At 39.3% G+C, this 17,557-nt stretch overlaps 2 protein-coding genes across 4 annotated transcripts in view; one reads left to right on the forward strand and one right to left on the reverse strand.

Annotated features, from left to right (window-relative positions):
• Positions 1-17,557, forward strand: part of Ec (ubiquitin specific peptidase echinus) — a 161,879-nt gene that overhangs the window by 20,319 nt on the left and 124,003 nt on the right. The gene's annotated exons all lie outside the window — the stretch shown is intronic.
• LOC143150324 (uncharacterized) lies at positions 3,784-16,969 on the reverse strand. The gene is made up of 9 exons (XM_076318509.1): positions 16,781-16,969; positions 16,118-16,243; positions 15,978-16,028; positions 15,748-15,843; positions 15,357-15,432; positions 7,579-7,600; positions 4,844-5,460; positions 3,968-4,228; positions 3,784-3,902 (listed from the first exon to the last, which is right to left on the reverse strand). Exons 1-9 carry the CDS (start codon positions 16,967-16,969, stop codon positions 3,784-3,786), a joined length of 1,557 nt encoding a protein of 518 aa, XP_076174624.1.

Raw genomic sequence — 17,557 nt, forward strand, 5'->3', positions numbered from 1 at the left:
CTTTCTACAAAACTGGCGCGCGAGTTTTCGAATTGAAATACGTCTCGTTGAAGAACACGGGCCGCCACTGTTGGTAAACGATTACGATCGAGGCTACGGGCGCTCATTGAAGGGCGTTAAGTTGAGCCGAAAGAGCGAGCCGGAAGTCCCGTCTGGTACGATGGCTTTCCGCACCACTGATTTCCTGTTTCTTCGAGGTCTTCTTTTTCTCCTCTACGTCGAGGACACGTATAGAGGCGCATCTCCCTTCGCTAGTGGCTTTCTTTCGTAAGCCGATAATCGTGTCCTTTCCACACACGTGTAATACCAACAGTCCTCCGCCTGATGTTGCTGCAGAATCGTCGAATGGTTGGAATAGGAAACGCGTCGTGCGAGGAATTCGTAATCGTTGACCAACGGTGGGGATTCAATGTGGCTATGAAATCGGATTCATCCACGATTTGATAAACGACGTCCTGTTTTCACGGGGGCTTGCCGCGTTCCGGTTAATTGAATTTAAGGATAACCTCCTGCGTCTACTCGATCGAAAAGAATTCCTTCGGTTTTTCTACGCCGAGTCGTTTCACGCGTTATAAATAACGAACGAATAAACGAACGAGAAAAACACGGAATTCGTGGATCTTCGCGAGAAATGCGATTCCCAGCGGGTTGAATCTTCGAATCGCGCAATAATGCATCGCGAACCTTTCACTCTCGATCGCGAGTTCGACGAGGTATTCGAACGATCCAACCGAGAAACATCGATTCTTTTTCTGATTTTTTTTTGGAAGATATTGCGAGACTTTTCGACACGGAGTTTTCACGTTCGTTTTTATCCACGTTTGGGCTAGACTTGAGATTTTTTACAAACGAAAATTATTAAAATTGCAGCGGTTGTACAATTTCGAGCGAAGCGTGTTTTTGGAAAGACGCGATTTCTATCGTTTTATCGTTTCATTGTATCAGTACGAAAAAGAATCTTGGAAATTAACAAAGTGGGCACTTTTGAAGTTTGAATATCGATTTTCTCGCGTATTCTCGGCGTGCTAGAAGTATTGGAAAAATATCACATCTTGACATTCATAGTTCGTGCAACAAAGACAGTTAGAGAAACACAGATGAGAGGGAAACGCGATTAAAGTTATCCTCGGGTACACTGTTCTTTCCAAACGTCTACAACTTCGTTAATTTTCCAAACTCGAGGAAATCCGTTTACAAAGACACTTTCGTGAGCATACACTTTCAAAAATATTAAAAAAAAAGAAACTCGATTTCGTCGAAATTCCTCAGTATCTTCTCAAGGTATCGAACGACGTATTCGTTGTGAAAATCTACGTACAAATCTCCGTGTTTCCTCGGGAGGTCGATCGTGGGGGTGGGGGTGGGGATGATTTGCATCGTTTTATAGTGAAAATATAAATCGAAAAATCCACCCTCTTTGTGACAACGAACACCACGGAATACCACCGTTCTATGAGCAGCGCGCGTGTTCAGGTGTTGGACCGTCGCATAAACGGCGAAACGAATGCAAGTTTCAGTGACGTTATCTTAACTACTTAACAATCGAAAGGTTCGAAACGATTCCACATGGCGGTGACCAGGAGATTATGGCCAGATCGCGCCTGGCTCTTTTTCCACGGCGGTCCGGCAGATACGAACTGCACGTAGCCGTGCATCCGAATGCACGCGTGGTTGCACGTAAGTGCGGCCCTCCATCGACTTATGCACTCGGCAGACGTGCCCAAAGGGAAGCCAATTTGCATACAGAGAGCGCAATGAATTCACGACTTTGCGACTGCGACACCCAGCTTCTCCTGTCCGCCTTACAAATATATTGCAAATTCTGGCTGCGTTTACTATTCTCTCGCGTGGTATACAGGGTGAGGCGAGCTAACGTTATCGTTCGAAAAATCTTCGTTTCTTTCGACGGCACGAGAAAAAACCAACGTGGAAGAAATCCTTCGGTTTGGGAGGGCGAACGCACGACCGAACGATTCTCTCAAGGTCGTGCTTTTCGAGCTTCGTAAGTTCGACACGACCTTCGAGTAACCTACGTTTCTGACGACAACGCGAGAAAATTCTCTATGGTAGAAATTCTTTGGTTTTCGTTAGATCATTGATATTGGTGGAACGATTTTTTCAAGGTCGTGCTTTTCGAGCTTCGTAAGTTATTGGTGTTAGGAACAACACGACCTTTGAGTAACTTTCGTTTCTGACGACAACGCGAAAAAATTCTCTATGGAAGAAATTCTTTAGTTTTCTTTCCACCATTCCACCACAATCGTTCCACAATTAATATTGGCGGAACGATTTTGTCAAGGTCGTCCTTTTCGAGCTTCAAAGGTCGTTCATTGGTGTTCACAGTAACACAATTTTTGAATAAGTTCCTTTCGAGACCTTCTCCTACAATACGAGACCTTCGTGGAAGAAATTATTGAGTTTGGAAGGGTAACTTTAACATTGATGAAACGATTTCGTCAAGGTCGTCCTTTTCGAGCTCAAAGGTCCATTCATTGGTGTTCACAACAACATCTTCATCTGTCACAAAGGACAAATTTACGATAGAATAATTTTGTCAAGGTCGTGCTTTTCGAGCATCAAAAATTATTCGTTGATGTTTACAACAACACAACCTTGAAATGGCCTTTCTCTTCGGTACCCGCTTGGAACGTACGTTCCGCTATCATAACTTTTTACACTCAAGGACATTTGTAGGTCCTGCTGTGGGTCTGATATTTATCAAATAAAATATTGTACACAGTGAAATACTTAAACTTTAACCGATATGGTGGTCATTTTATCACATATACGGTACAGTGAAGTCTCCAGGACCCCGCATAATTATTTAAATAATTGTAGGTACTTTTTTAAGTAAAAGAATCCGATGTTACGAATTACTCTTATCAATTTATCAAGAAATCGAATAAATTGAATTTCTAACAAAAACAAAATTCGTGGTGTCTGTCAGACAGGGTAAAGAAACACCGATGACAGTTCTTGAGAAATACGACCATGAAGAAAATAATTTATCGATTATTATATTCATCTCGACAGACTATAACAATTTCTTCCTCGGACATGCTTTTGTATCAAGGAAACAGAGATATACGAGATGATAACGTTAGCTGCTTTCATCCTGTATTTAAGATAACCTCTGCATCCGTGTCAGACTGTTACAGATCCACTCAATCAATTATTCCAGTGGTATTATTTTTATAGCGAGTTGTGTCTTATATCAATGTGGTTATCGTAAACTAAACGCCCACGACATCAATTGTTCTATCAGATCTGTCCATAAATCTATGTTTGCTGGCGATCGTCCCTTATTGAGTATTCGATCACAGTCGGATCAAACTTAATTGTCCGCTCAAGGTTATTTCACTGGCTCTGAATCATGTCAGGTACGGCTCCTGATTTTACGCCACGTCAGTTTGTTTATCTATCTGAGAGAAATAGAGCTCGTTCGAATAGAAGAGATACTTTGGTGAGAGATAGTCGAATGTTGTGCAGATAGCCCTCAACGCCCTTGAGTAGAGCTTGGGCCAATTATAGTACAATATCAGATAAGTCTGTACATTTTTTTATACCTTTCAAAAACAAAAAAAATTATATTTTATTATTTTACTCTCCACCTGAAAGAATTCGAAGTAAATTCTTGCGCACTCGTATTCTTTAATTTGATCGTGGTTGGCTAGGAAAACAGATTGAAAAATATAGATTTGCGCAGATTTATTAATATCCATGTTTCATCAATTATTCGTCATCGATAATTTACAACAGTGAGAACACATTGGTTGCACTTACCTAGTACACTGCATGCAGAAAATGATATTTTACATTCTCTCTGTACTCGTAACTTTGTAGACTGTTGTATTTCAAAAGCCATTTGAGTTCCACAGCAAGTATAGTCTCGTGTCGATAAACTTAGTGTAATTTAAACATTTAAGTCGCCGTTGTTTTCTAGGACGATTCTTTCACGTCGACGTACGAAAGTCTCCTGCAATCAAGGAACACGTAAAATGGATGTTAAGTCGACAATGTGTTTGCAAACGAACCTGAATAGCTCTCTGAAATTCGGTCGACAGTGTGACGTAAATTATCGCAAAAACGGTTGGATACATTTTGGCTATAAAGTAGAGAATCTCTCTCGTACTTTCCACGCAGCATGACGCATTCGGTGCCATGAAATTGATTGCTCGTGCGAGTCGATATGGCGTTCGAATCAGTAAGAAAGCGATTGTCACGACCACTGTGTAGAAGATTTCGCTACATCGTTAATTATTCTCCTTAATTACGTACACGAAGAGAAATCACAAATCGAAGCTGTGATTTATTGAGTCGACAGTGAGATAAAAAGCATTCGTAGCGTCGCTACGACCGGGTTACTTTTATAAATATCACGTCGACCATTCGAATTTTTCCAAAAGAGGCAAAAAGTAATCAAAAATCCAAATTTTCGTACAAATTGTACAAAGAACTTAAGTTTACAATTATTACGAAGCACGCAGGTTACAACTTCACGAGCGTTTAAAATTAATATAAATATCGCGTTATTGATCAATGGTATTATTCGAATTCTTCCAAAAAGGGCAACAAGTAATCAAATCGAAAATATCCGTACAAATTGTAAAAAAAACGTGGAATTAGAAATGTTAGGAAACACGTGGACTACAATTTCACAGATGTTTCAAATTAATATAAATATCACATCGACGACTATTCGAATTGTTCCCAAAAAGGACGTAAAGTGATCGAATCTAAAATATCGTTGCAAATTGTACAAAGAACGTGAGATTGAAATCGTTACAAAACACTCAAATTACAACACCACGGACAGTTTCAAAGTTTGTTCGAACCCACTCACCTAACATAATGTAGTACCTCAGTTCTTCGAGTCGCCACGATCCCTCCATTGCTTTGAGTAACTTGAGTTCGTACAGAACGAAACAATCGAGCGCAAGGTACACGAGAACCGGTAGACCGGTGAACATAATCGTGTTCAAGATATAAATTTCGGCCATGTCACCTTCGAAATAATCGTATATGTGTAACGCAATGGCCAGAGCTATGGTGCAAGATGACCAAACGAGCAAAATCCCTTTCACTGTCACGATGTTGCTCAGCGCGTTTAGGCCGAAACGAGTGTCCTGTTTGAAAATGATGAGATACAGCTGGAACTTCAAGATCGCGATCGTTATTACGGAAACGTCGAAACTGATCATGCAGACGTAATCCATGTTGATTTTCGTGTCCACGTTGAAGAACCATCGAATAATCACTTCGAGGGGATCGAGCAGAATCACCATGTTCGAGCAGGCTAAACTGACGAGATAGAGATTTATAGACCTCCTCATGGAAGACTTGCAAACGATCGTCAGGATGATTAAGAGATTCAAGCTGACGCCCAGTAACAGAAGGGTAAGGTCCAAGTTTCGGGTTACGGACAGAGGAATGCTCGATACGATGATGTTGATTTTCGTGCGACCTGTTGGTTTCACCGCACTCGTCTTAAATATTGGAAACGTGACCTCCATCTTCGTGGAAACGTGTCTCGTCACGCTATAGCGATCCGTGGCAGATAATTTTCGGTCACCAGCTATACCAGTTCATCGTAGTAGAATCTTTGCGACCTGGTTCAAACGTTTGCCTCGTTTAAACCGTTTCGATGTTCCATTTACTTCGAACGAAGGACGTGTAGCACGTGTAGCACTTGATCATTGGAGATTCTGTCGTTGTTCGAAGATCGAGAGATTTTTCAATCGTTCGCTGTTCGTTAAACAACGAGGTTTTCTTTTTTTTTTTTTTGTCCCCTATGGAGGAGCACGTCGACGTTCATTCGTGACATGCGTCGATAGTCAACTGGAAGGACGGTAGTTAAGGTTCTCGTTTTTAATACTCTTCATGCTCGAGCCCATTTGGGAATTCGACGATGGAATACCGTGGGTGGGTTTGCTTGGATTGTCCGTGACATTGGCTCGTCACGCGACTTTTTCATTTTAACGAGTGCATTCCGGGCGAGAGTGAAAGAAACTATGGTACAAAGTATCGTTTCAATCGTTCGGTATCGTTCAGTGTGTGGTTTATTACAGTTCGTGGCGTTTAATGACTATCTCAACGTAATTAATTTTACAAACGAACCGTCACGTTCGTTTGGATTGTACGTATCTTCTGCTTTTTTCGTTTTAAAATTGAAAAAAGAATAATTCTCCTGTTTTCGCGAAACAAAGTTACACAATCTTGAAAGAAATGTTCAGTATTGTTCTACAATTGTAAGTTTCGCGATTCGGGCGTTTTCGAGTTGCGGACCGACATGACTGGGCCATTTTCTCTGATTTTCTCGAAGAATTCCACGATTATCGAACACTTGAACAATGCGAAAGCGATGTTTTTATTGTTATCAAGATATAATCAGGATTGTAATTATTTACAAGTATTAACTACGAAAATTTTCGATCAGATTCACCAAACCGACTTAACTAGACTTCATCACGGTATATCTCTCGTTCGCAACCATCGCTCGATCAACTTCAATATCATCTGCAGGCAAGTTCTGTCGTTCCATACTTCAAATCTTTTATTTTCTTCAATGACATTAAAGAAAATTTTCTTCCATTTTTATCATATTACTCTACCTATACCATACAACTTTTTTTAGCACATAATCTTTCATCACGATTCGATTGGTTAAGAAATATACCCAACGATAAGTACTCTAAAAAAAATAATTACCATCGTTACGCGAACGCGAAAAATCTACTTAGAAGTATTCGAAACTTACTTAAAAAGTACGTCGTTCTTCGTCACGAATCAGTTTCTCGAAAAATCTACCCAACTACATTGAAACAACAATTACGAACGCGCGTAAAATCCAAAGCCACAATATGGAAATTCGAATTTTATCTCGAGATACGCGCGAACAAATTCGCGAGTCACCGTGTATCGATTCTCTGAATGCTCCGATCGGAGTATCCGGCGCATTCTCTTTGCGCTCCACATCCTCGGGTTTTGCCATGGGGAATATCATATAAGGTAATCCTTGACCCTGACACCACCGACCGTAGGATTTCGTTCTGCGAGGGCAATAACGACCCGACGACCGGTGACGAAAATAGTTGCTGCACGAATAAATCATGCCTCGTCCGACATATTTATCCGACGAGAGAGATCGAGCGGCAGGGACCTCGGCTAGAGAGACAGAGACGGTGAAATGCGGTCTAACGTTCGACTGCATAATGCAACAAGAGACGCAGGAGAAGAGTTCTCGAGTCTCTGTCGCTGGCAAATGGCCACGAGTGCAATATCGGTCAGTATTTGGCCCTGATAGATTTATCGTCGGGTTTATACGTTCAGGACGTACCTACCGAGGGCCAGGGGGCCGTGGTTTCTTTGTAAGTGGAACGACCGGGTGTCTCACCTATTGTGCACGTGGAAGTCTTCACAATGGACGCGTTTTCGCGGAGAAAACCGAGTTCGCGGGACACCAGTCCTCTGTTTCTCTCTGCACGTGAAAGGATGCGCCGAATTGAAAGGTCGTGCATCGCACGGGAGAAAGGAGTAAATGTGTAGATATTTTCTTTTATTTTTTTTCTTGTCTTTTCTATTTTTCTTTTTTTTTTTTTTTCTTTTTCGACGTAGCTATTGTTGGATAGAAATTACGAAACCTTTCGACGAGGGTATTTTGTTTTCGTTTCGTTCCGCGAAAGTGTACGTAAACGGGAGTTGTGAAGATGGTTCGAAGACTCGAAGGAACGATTGTTTACTTCCGAATTTTTGCGCTGGATCGCGGGTTAGAATTTTAGGCTCGCGTTGCTTGGATATGGAATCCACGTGGAAGTTACTATCGGGTGAAAAGTTTTGGGGTTAGCTTGTATATAAACCTAATAATATACAAGCTGAAGGACTTATTTTGAAACTTATTTTAAAAATTTTAGAGCTAGTCTGTATATAAACCTAATAATATACGAGCTGAAGGACTTATTTTAAGACCGAGTCACTGTGTAACGAAATTCTGTTGTACAACCGATTTGTTTCTGATTTTGTTATGCGACGTGTTAGTGTAACTTGTAGGTAGGACTCGTTAAGTACTGTCCAACAAAATACGTTATGTAACGAATATGTTGGAAAACAGGAAAGAGAAATATATAACGTAATGTTGAGTAATATTTTTTTCGATCATATAGCAAGTTATGCGTTATCCATCCGGCGTCGGTAGACTTTGAAAGATCAAAGGAGATCACGTTGTATAATCTGTTTAACGAATCAATGAAAACCATGAGTTGGCACGGGACGAGGGCAAGAACAATCGGAGACTCTTCCGGGCGAGCTCGTGGCGTCGTTGAACGAAGTCACCAGACTCGATTGTTTATATAAACAGTCTGAATTGATCCGAAATGGATCGTTCATGAACTTCGAGTGGAGAGTTAGTATTCTTTTGACATTGAAAGGAAATACATAGATCTCTGAGAGCAGTTTTTGAAGCAATATACACATATTAGATATAATTATTTGGTTAAATATTACTTTCAATTTGTTTTGTTACTTTCAAATTATTAATTTACATGTTAGTTTTATTATTTTCTTATTCGTTTACTTGTTAGTTTCTTTATTAGTTTACTTATTATTGTACTTATTAGTGTATTTCTTAGTTTACTTACTAGTTTATTTACTATTTTATTTATTATTTTACTTACTATTTTACTTATTATTTTACTTACTATTTTACTTATTATTTTACTTACTATTTTACTTATTATTTTACTTACTATTTTACTTATTATTACTACTTTACTCACTACTTTACTCACTATTTTACTTACTATTTCATTCATTACTTCATTTACTACTTCACTTACTACATTACCCACTACTTTTCTAAGTACAAAATATATCGAAGATTCGATCTCAGACTCGATTCGTTCGTTCACGCTTACAGGAATACACACTAAATCTCCGCTTGAACGACGAGAACCGTCTCAAAAATTTCCGGTTCACCACCGCAACGCCTTCCCGACAAAATCGCCCATCTGCTGTCAAATCTCTCCCGAACCACCTCTACCGATTGCTACATTCCAGGGGAAAAAGTCGTACAACGTGCATCGCGTCCCGTTACGCGACCGTTTTCCATTTTCCATCGAATTATCTAACCTCGTCATCGTAACACGGACCCCCTGGCAAGATGTCGCAACCACCTTCGTAACCGTCGTTCCTTTCTGGAATGAAAATACTGACCGGTTAACCAACAATCTTCGTGGACCCTTTTCACCACGCTGCTCTGCACGAAGATCTCTCTCTCCCCCACTGTTGGCGAACGATTAAAGTACTTTTTCATGGCCCTTTCGTAAATTACGAAATTCACGTTCCTCTTTCTTGGCGTGCATCTTCGAGGGGCTGGCCACGAATTCGCGCTTTCATCCTTGCGGCCAGGTGTGCGGTTCAGTTTTGCGGGTTCTCCTGTGTGCCTCTTTTTTTTTCACTCTCTCTCTCTCTCTCTGTCTCTCTTTCCTACTCTCGTTGGTTTCGTCTGCTTGGGATCGGGTTAGCTGACGGAGGGCGTAGGGGCCAAATAAGTGCAGTGGCAGGGCCAGGGCCAGGCCCACAACCGGTTCCACGGTTGGCCATCATTACGACGTAACTCAAGCGACCCTGAAGAGGTTCTGGACAGCACGATAATCAGGAGGCTGTATTATCATCACGAAGCCGGCATGCCCCGCGCATTATCATCACGAGCGCCGGCGGAGGTGTAAAGTATTTCGGTCGTGGCACAATGTCGTCGTTTGGCCTCGAGGTGCTCTGACAATGGTGGTCGTTTATTGCGAGCCAATTTACACGCCCCGTGGATCCTCGTCTCTCCGTATCGTGATCTTCGTTTTTAGGAGGTACTTCCCGCTTTCGAGCGACAATTTTTACACCGGATTCGAGCGACTCCCGCCGTAGTTTGTTTACTCGGCGCCACCTCGTCGGTCGGGAGATTATTTCTAGCACCGCGAGACCGAGTGATTGATTTCCGTGTTAATTGTACAAGGTTGACTCGTTTGATCTTAACCCTTTGAGTGCCGTGAGCGCGTATACGCGTTTAGAGAAAACTACCGGTGTGGATTGTGGACGTGTATGTGCGTTTGGAGAAAGCTACCGGAAGCTACGGACGCATATATTCGTTTGGAGAAAGCTACCGGTGTGAATTGTGGACGTGTATGTGCGTTTGGAGAAAGCTACCGGAAGCTACGGACGCATATATTCGTTTGGAGAAAGCTACCGGTGTGGATTATGGACGTATATATGCGTTTAGAGAAAGCTACCGGTATGGACTATGGACGCATATATATGTGTAGAGAAAGCTACCGGTGTGGACTATGAACGTATATGTACGGTTATAGAAAGCTACCGGTGTGGACTATGAACACATATATACGTTCATAAAAAGTTACCTCTGCGGACTATGAACGCATATATACGTTTATAGAAAGCTACTATGGCTACATATAATTGTTTAGAGAAATCTATCGACGTGAACTGGTATTAAGAATTTTTTTGGACGAGTCTTTATGTTTTTTTTAAAGGAGTATATATTTTTCTATACGTTTTTTAATACAATTTTTATGTTTTTTATTCTTAAATGTTCAGAAGTGTCTTTGAACGATCTACCCATTTCTTTCAAAGAGTCTGTAGAAATTTGTTGACACGCTAACAGAATCTTCTGCTTCGTATTACACACCGTCATAAATTCTTCTTTGTAAACTATATTTTTTATATTTTTTCAACGAACGGTTTTCCGGCATAAATAACTTAATACTTTTTTATGAAAAACGACGAGGCAGATCGACTTGTTTGTGAAAAAATCATTAAATTATTTTCCCCTCGAAATCGTGCTGCAAAGTGTGCTTGTAAAAAATTGCTTGTAAACGATACGAACTCAGATCACAATTTTCGACCATTTTCTTGCACTTGTCTCGAAGTTCAACGACAGATTTTCTTCAGAGTGTTCAAAGTTTTCGGTAGACTTTCGAAAAGCACTTTCGGTTATTCGAAGCTCGTCTCGTCGGCCGAGAACGAAGTTTGACACTGAGAATGAAATATCAGATGCGGATGCTGAACGATCTTCCTGAAAGAAATCTATTCATAATTCTACCGAAAGGAAAATAGAAATCATGGAAACGGTGTTTCGTGAAACATGAGAACAAAGCTTTCTCTATTAACCGATCTCGTTCATTTACACGCAGCGTGTTCATTGAATAGAGTAAATTGATATCTTGTGTACAATGGCGGCACTAGGTTGAAAAACAAGTTCATTAATAATTGAAATAGAATCATTTATTAGGAACCCGTTCTCTGTTATCGGATATCATTATTCGATACGCTAATTGCCGAGTACTTTTAAATCAGATTGTCGTCAAGTCTCCATTAAACGAAGTTCGTTTCGTATATGTAACGGTGTCATTGGCCAGTCAGCATTTCAATCAAAGGTATTAATTTATATCGAGAAGAACAGTCTTTCATCGTATAAATTTGACGAATGCATTTTATCATCTGTTCACAATTTGAATCCACACAAATGTATGTTCGTTAAATGGATAAGAATAATACCTCGACATATTTCTCAAGACTTATTTCGTACCATTATATTTCAACGCTTATAGCTATTTTGTACTCGATATAATATAAAATTAATATCTCAGGTAAATAGATAACAATCGGACAGATAAGAATTTTATTTCGAATAATACGCGACGAACAACCTGAATTTTCCAACGCAAATACTGGTAAATATTACTCATACCGCAAACTTCTATAATTCCTAACAATAACTCCGAATTTCAATACGGTAGCGATAAAAACTCAACGGATGAGTCACGTGACCGAGTCGGTTCGTTTCGAGAGAGATAAAGAAAAATTAAATATCTCTTACCGATTAATGTTTTCGAAATATTTCTTCCGAGACGCGATAAAAATTAAGCATAAGCGATAAAAAAAGTAAAGATGGGTTGGGTCCGTGATAAAGATTGAAAGAACATCCGAGACCGTTTATTCTTCGGATACAATAAATTTTCATACAATTACAATCGATGGAGTAACTCAGAACTGTCTCTATAAAAATTACTTCGAGATGTTTTCAACGTCGTCATCCGAGACTGTTTATTCTTTGGATATATACAACAAATTTTCATACAATTACTATTACAAATACACAATTACCATTACAATACAATTACTATCGATGGAGTACCCGAAACCTGTCTCTATAAAAATCATTTTAAGATATTTTCAACCTTGTCATCCGAGACTGTTTATTGTTTAGATATATACAATAAATTTTCATACAATTACTATTACAAATACACAATTACTATTACAAATACACAATTACTATTACAAATACACAATTACTATTACAATACAATTACTATTACAATAAAATTACTATCGATGTAGTAACCGAGAGCTGTCTCTTTAAAAATCGTTTCGAGATGTTTACAACATCGTCGTTAGTACGCTCGGGATGAAACACGGCCGATATTGAATTTTCCTCGTCGGAAATTTAATTTCAGAGATGATTCCTTCCGCGTAGATAGCCCAACGTCGTAAACTTTTAACGCGCCTCGTTTGTCGCTCGAGTGGCGGGCTGCTTCCTGAAGGAATCCCGAAGAATGCGACGCGCGGCGTCGCGGTCGCGAACATAAAATGTTTCTACGCACATGATACTGCAAAAGAAGGATTTATTGCAAGTCGGCGCATTACCGCAGCCTCGTGCTCCTGCGGCTACTTTGCTCCTGCTTGGTCCTCTTGTCATGAGGCTCGTGATATTTTACGCATGACCGGTTCGGCGAGTTTTTCCCAAAGACCGCAATCGCGACGTCCAACTGGGCAACATTCGATACTTCGAGCGCAGGTGCATCCTCAAAAAATTCGCGAGCGCGCCCCTCGAAAATGCGACGTGATCCTCGATCATGTTAGCGAGGGACACGTACGTAGAGCTACGGAATACATGTTGGTTTCGAACGATGGTCCCGGAACTCTTCGGTGGGCGTAACGACAACCCCCCAATGACGAACAAAAGAGATCATTTTTGCACACAAGGTGAAGAAAATATCATTTCGCGATCGTCAAATTTCGATGATCGGTGTTTTGGTAGAAAGGAAGAAAAAAATGTCTTATCGCTTCTTTCCTCTAGAAAAGGAGGTAATTCTTGCAATTGTTAAATTTGGATGGGATGTGTTTTAATAGAAAGAAATATCCAAGTCGTGTACAGCTTTCTGGGTTCAATTTCTTATTGCTTCACTCTCTGGGAAAGAAGACAATCCTTGCAATTGTTAAATTTGGATGAGATGTGTTTTAATAGAAAAAGATGTTTAAATTGTGTACAGTTTCCAGGATTAAACTTTGTTTTGCAAAGTTTGAAGTGAAAGGGAAATTTTTGCACGTGAAATAAGAAAAGTATATTCTTATAATTGTGGAATTTTTATGATCAATTATTAATGGAAAGAAATATTTCAATCGCATTTAACTTTCTGGGTTAAATTTTTTATCGCATCACTCTCTGGTAAGAAAGAGAATTAAAGTCGTGAATAATAAAAATAAATTTCTATACCTATTGAATTTCGAAGATTGTGTGATTGATAATTAATTGCTGCCTACTTTAGAAGATACTGATTTCGATCGATTTATTCTGGGCAGACATATTCGTTCCAGATCGATCAGTTGTTGTTCCATAAATAGAGATACAATCTTGTGTCCCTTACAACGAAATTTATTTTAAGAAATTGCATCTTGGAGATTTTTCGGCACACCATAATCTGTCCTGAAACTAAGGCGCTTAATTCGCAACTAAATTGGCTACTTTATTTCTATATCCAGTTGCTGAGGAAACCCCGTTTCATTCTAGAGATTATGGTAACCTGAAATTACTAGGGGCATTATGCTAATAGTATAGTAACCGAGGATTACTTCATACGGAGATCTAAATAGCTTTGTTGGAATTAAAGAGTTGTTTGGCACAGAACATGAATAGTGTTGGTCGAACAGTTAATGAATTATTATTATGCTAACGGACCATTTAATACAGAATATATAATACAATATATAAATTCGAGTCGAGAAAAACGAAGAAAAGGTAACGGAAGAAAATTAATAAAAATAATCCTCCGATATCGAGTACGTTGCAGAATCGTTCAACAAGTTTCAGAACGCCTACATAATAAAATAAACCAATCGATGTAAAATGTTAGAAATCGCGTTATTACTTTACTTAATAAAATATACCAATTGATGTAAAATGTTAGAAATCGCGTTATTACTTTACTTAATAAATTTTGCGAATTGTGTCTTGTAAAATAATTACAGATTCTAAAACGTAACGTGCATAATTTTCCATAAATCGTAAATGGAAAATAAAATTCTGACAGTTCGTGAATTAATTAAAGTAAATGGTCCGTTAATTACTTTGAAGAATAAAACTACTGTATTCGAGTATTGGTGAGAGATTCACGTTTACTATGTTACATGTTGTGAACACGCTTTATATAATATCGAATGACTAGATCTAATGATCCCTCGGGTCCCGACCGCAAAGGGTCTTAGCGGCTCACCGCTAAGATTTTTCTCGGAACTTAAATAATCGCTTGAACTCGGGTTAACAATTTTTGCCGAAAAACAGGCACCGCGTGTAACGACGAAACACCTGCGGACGAGATTACAGTAATTGACGTTTCTCGAAGGTGAAATACTACGGAAGCACCACTCACTCGGACATCAGAAAGACGAAGGTTTGCACCCGTCAATTCGTGGTCACGGAGATTGGGGCCCCGAAGCTTCATCGTTTAATTAAACACGTCCAGACAGAGAACACCAGAAATCGGTCTCCGCGTTCGATTCACTCGAGTTAATCTCTGCCCGAAAATGGAAGTACGGAATTCGTACGGAAGTAATAAAAACGGTATACTTGGTAAAAAGATGAACATTTTTTATCCAAGAATAAAGATTCATTTCCTCGTAATGGAAATATAAAAATGATAGAAACGATAGACACGGTAAAGGGAAGTTTGCATGGAATTGTGATAGGAACGATAGACAAGGTAAAAAATCGATATTATTAGGGGTATGTAAAAGTTTCCATTTGTACATAGCTGGTGTTATGTCCTATTTGTTTCTTTCCTTTCGTTTCTTAACCTGTATAATAAATGAACAAGCTTTTATTATCAAAAAATGGAGATCCATATAGTGCAAACGTTGTCTTTTTTTTCAAATTAAACAAAAACTATAGTATTATCTCTTTTGTTAAATATTCGATAACTCGTCGATGACTTCATTGCCTTTAAAATTAATAAATGTATCTTCTATCCGAAAAATAGCAAAAAGTAGCGGATAATTACAAAAAATGTTTATACCAAAAACTGTTACACGGTTCGAATGCAATTGATAAAGAAAATTGGCGAAGAAGACGATTGAAATTTTTCCATTCACCTAGTAGACACAGGGAATATTTAAGGTGAAAATTAATATCGATTCTCGTTAACGAAATTTACAACGAACGATTCGTATCTCCCGCGATGACGGATAAGATTGTTTTGGGTTTCTTTGGAATACGAAGACTTTTTAATCTTTCTCTTTAATCGAGCCACCGATATGATATTGGAACATGATGAATGCTCGAAAACTTTTTAGCTTACAAACCACTCGATGTGTTATCGGCGCGGAAACTTTCGGAGGCGTGCCCATATAAGTGGAAAATCCTTAAATCTCTGGAGCGAAAAATGGTTCCCCTAGACCTGGAATTACCACGTCGATCAACCCGTATTGGAACGAAAGGGTGGGATCCTTCTTGACGAAAAAGTCAAATCCTTTCCAGAGATATACACAATCTAATCGATCGTCCTTGAGCGATAATTAATTTCCACGCACACTTGGTATCGAATTGTTCGTTTCGATAACATTCCCGTTGCGAAAACGCGATTGCAAAATAATGGAACCTGACGAACAAAACTTCGTTAATAATCGTTCGTGTATACACGTAAGGGAGGTTTTCTAACAATAGCTTCCAAATATCTTAATAAACGATACTAAAAATAAATATTTCGCTTTTCAAAATCTGTTACGTCACGACGATAAGTAATTTATCAACGTGAATTTCCGAGTTCGATCAAATCACCAGAATCTTGTCTCGTTCGTATTTATTATTAATTGAACGTATCCTCTTCGCAAATATATTTGTCCAAACAACCATTGGTTTGCTCCAACAGCACGTTAGAATCCCACCAAAGTGGTTTCGAGTCGACTAAAACGAAAGACGATCGAAAAAGGTAAATTTACTTTACCTTTAAACTTGCCCTAAACTTAAAATACTTTATTGCATCTTTCGTTCGTAATTGTACAATTTGTTACACTAGTCCCTTGTAGTCGTACTTTTGCACAGTAAATTTTGTTACGTAGAATCGGAGCGGGGGCCTCGGCGAATAATTAAAACTCTCGTGTGTGGATCGTTATCGCGGCGTGAAATACGCTACGAGATTAAATTGATGTGAAAAAGCGTGTTTCGTGGGCAAAGATGGCGTACCGTTTAGTCAGCGTACATTTAACGTAGCGACTCGACGGATTTATACGCGTCAGCATCATCGCGTTTCACCGCAATGCGGAGCCCCGGTGGCTGCAGGCCATGGATGGAATTTCTTCTTTCGCGATTGTAACCGCAGCAGCTTGACGCGAGGGTAAACAATTACGCGAAGACGCAGAAGAAAGTTGGCAGTGTTCGTTCGCGGTACAGAGCGAAAGATCTTACCTTTGACGGACGAGGGGGGAACAAAAATTAGGATACTCGGTAAAGAGTTAACGCACTCGTTGGACGCAGTTGCAACATCGGAGATTGAAACAACGAAGACAGGGAGGTGGTTTCGTAAAATATTGAACCAATTTTAATCACCGGTCTCAGAGCAACGGGTACGCGTTTTTGTCCAGGGTTCAAGCTTCGGGGGAAAATTTGTACAATTTGAAAAATATGAAACATGAATGGAACGTGTGACTCCTCCGTGGGGTTGATTTTATGGGTGAAGAGTTTTATTCTTCTTTATGATTTTTAATGATACGGGGACAAATTTGAACGCGAGAAATACTTTCAATGTAGTTTCAATATTTAGTAGACAATTTTTGAACGATTTGCGATGCAATTGATACTGTCAGTTTGTTGTAACATTGTTGGAAGGTAATTGTGTACTAATAATGGAGAAATAGATGAATATGATAAGAAATATACTATTCTGTACTAATTAAACTACATTCAATTGCTATTTCAATTTTTGTAATGTTATCAAGAGCAAAAGAATGCTAAAAAATATTCACTGATTTTCTCTTCAGACTTGAATCCAGTGTTCGCGAATACCAGTAAAGATTTTTCGTTCATCTTGAAGGTAATTTCAGTTAAGTTAACACAACTGATTCTACTGCGATATTTATATTCCACGCTTCAAATGTCACGTATGCACGTTCGTTGATTACACACTTGTAAACGCTTCCGTGTAGTCCCATTTCTACTATCTTTTTTTTTGCACGTAATGGGCTAACTGTTGCGACGACATAAAAATGGTAGTAACTTGGA

The sequence above is a fragment of the Ptiloglossa arizonensis genome, chromosome 8 (genome assembly GCF_051014685.1).
Source record: "Ptiloglossa arizonensis isolate GNS036 chromosome 8, iyPtiAriz1_principal, whole genome shotgun sequence".
Classification (NCBI taxonomy): domain Eukaryota; kingdom Metazoa; phylum Arthropoda; class Insecta; order Hymenoptera; family Colletidae; genus Ptiloglossa; species Ptiloglossa arizonensis.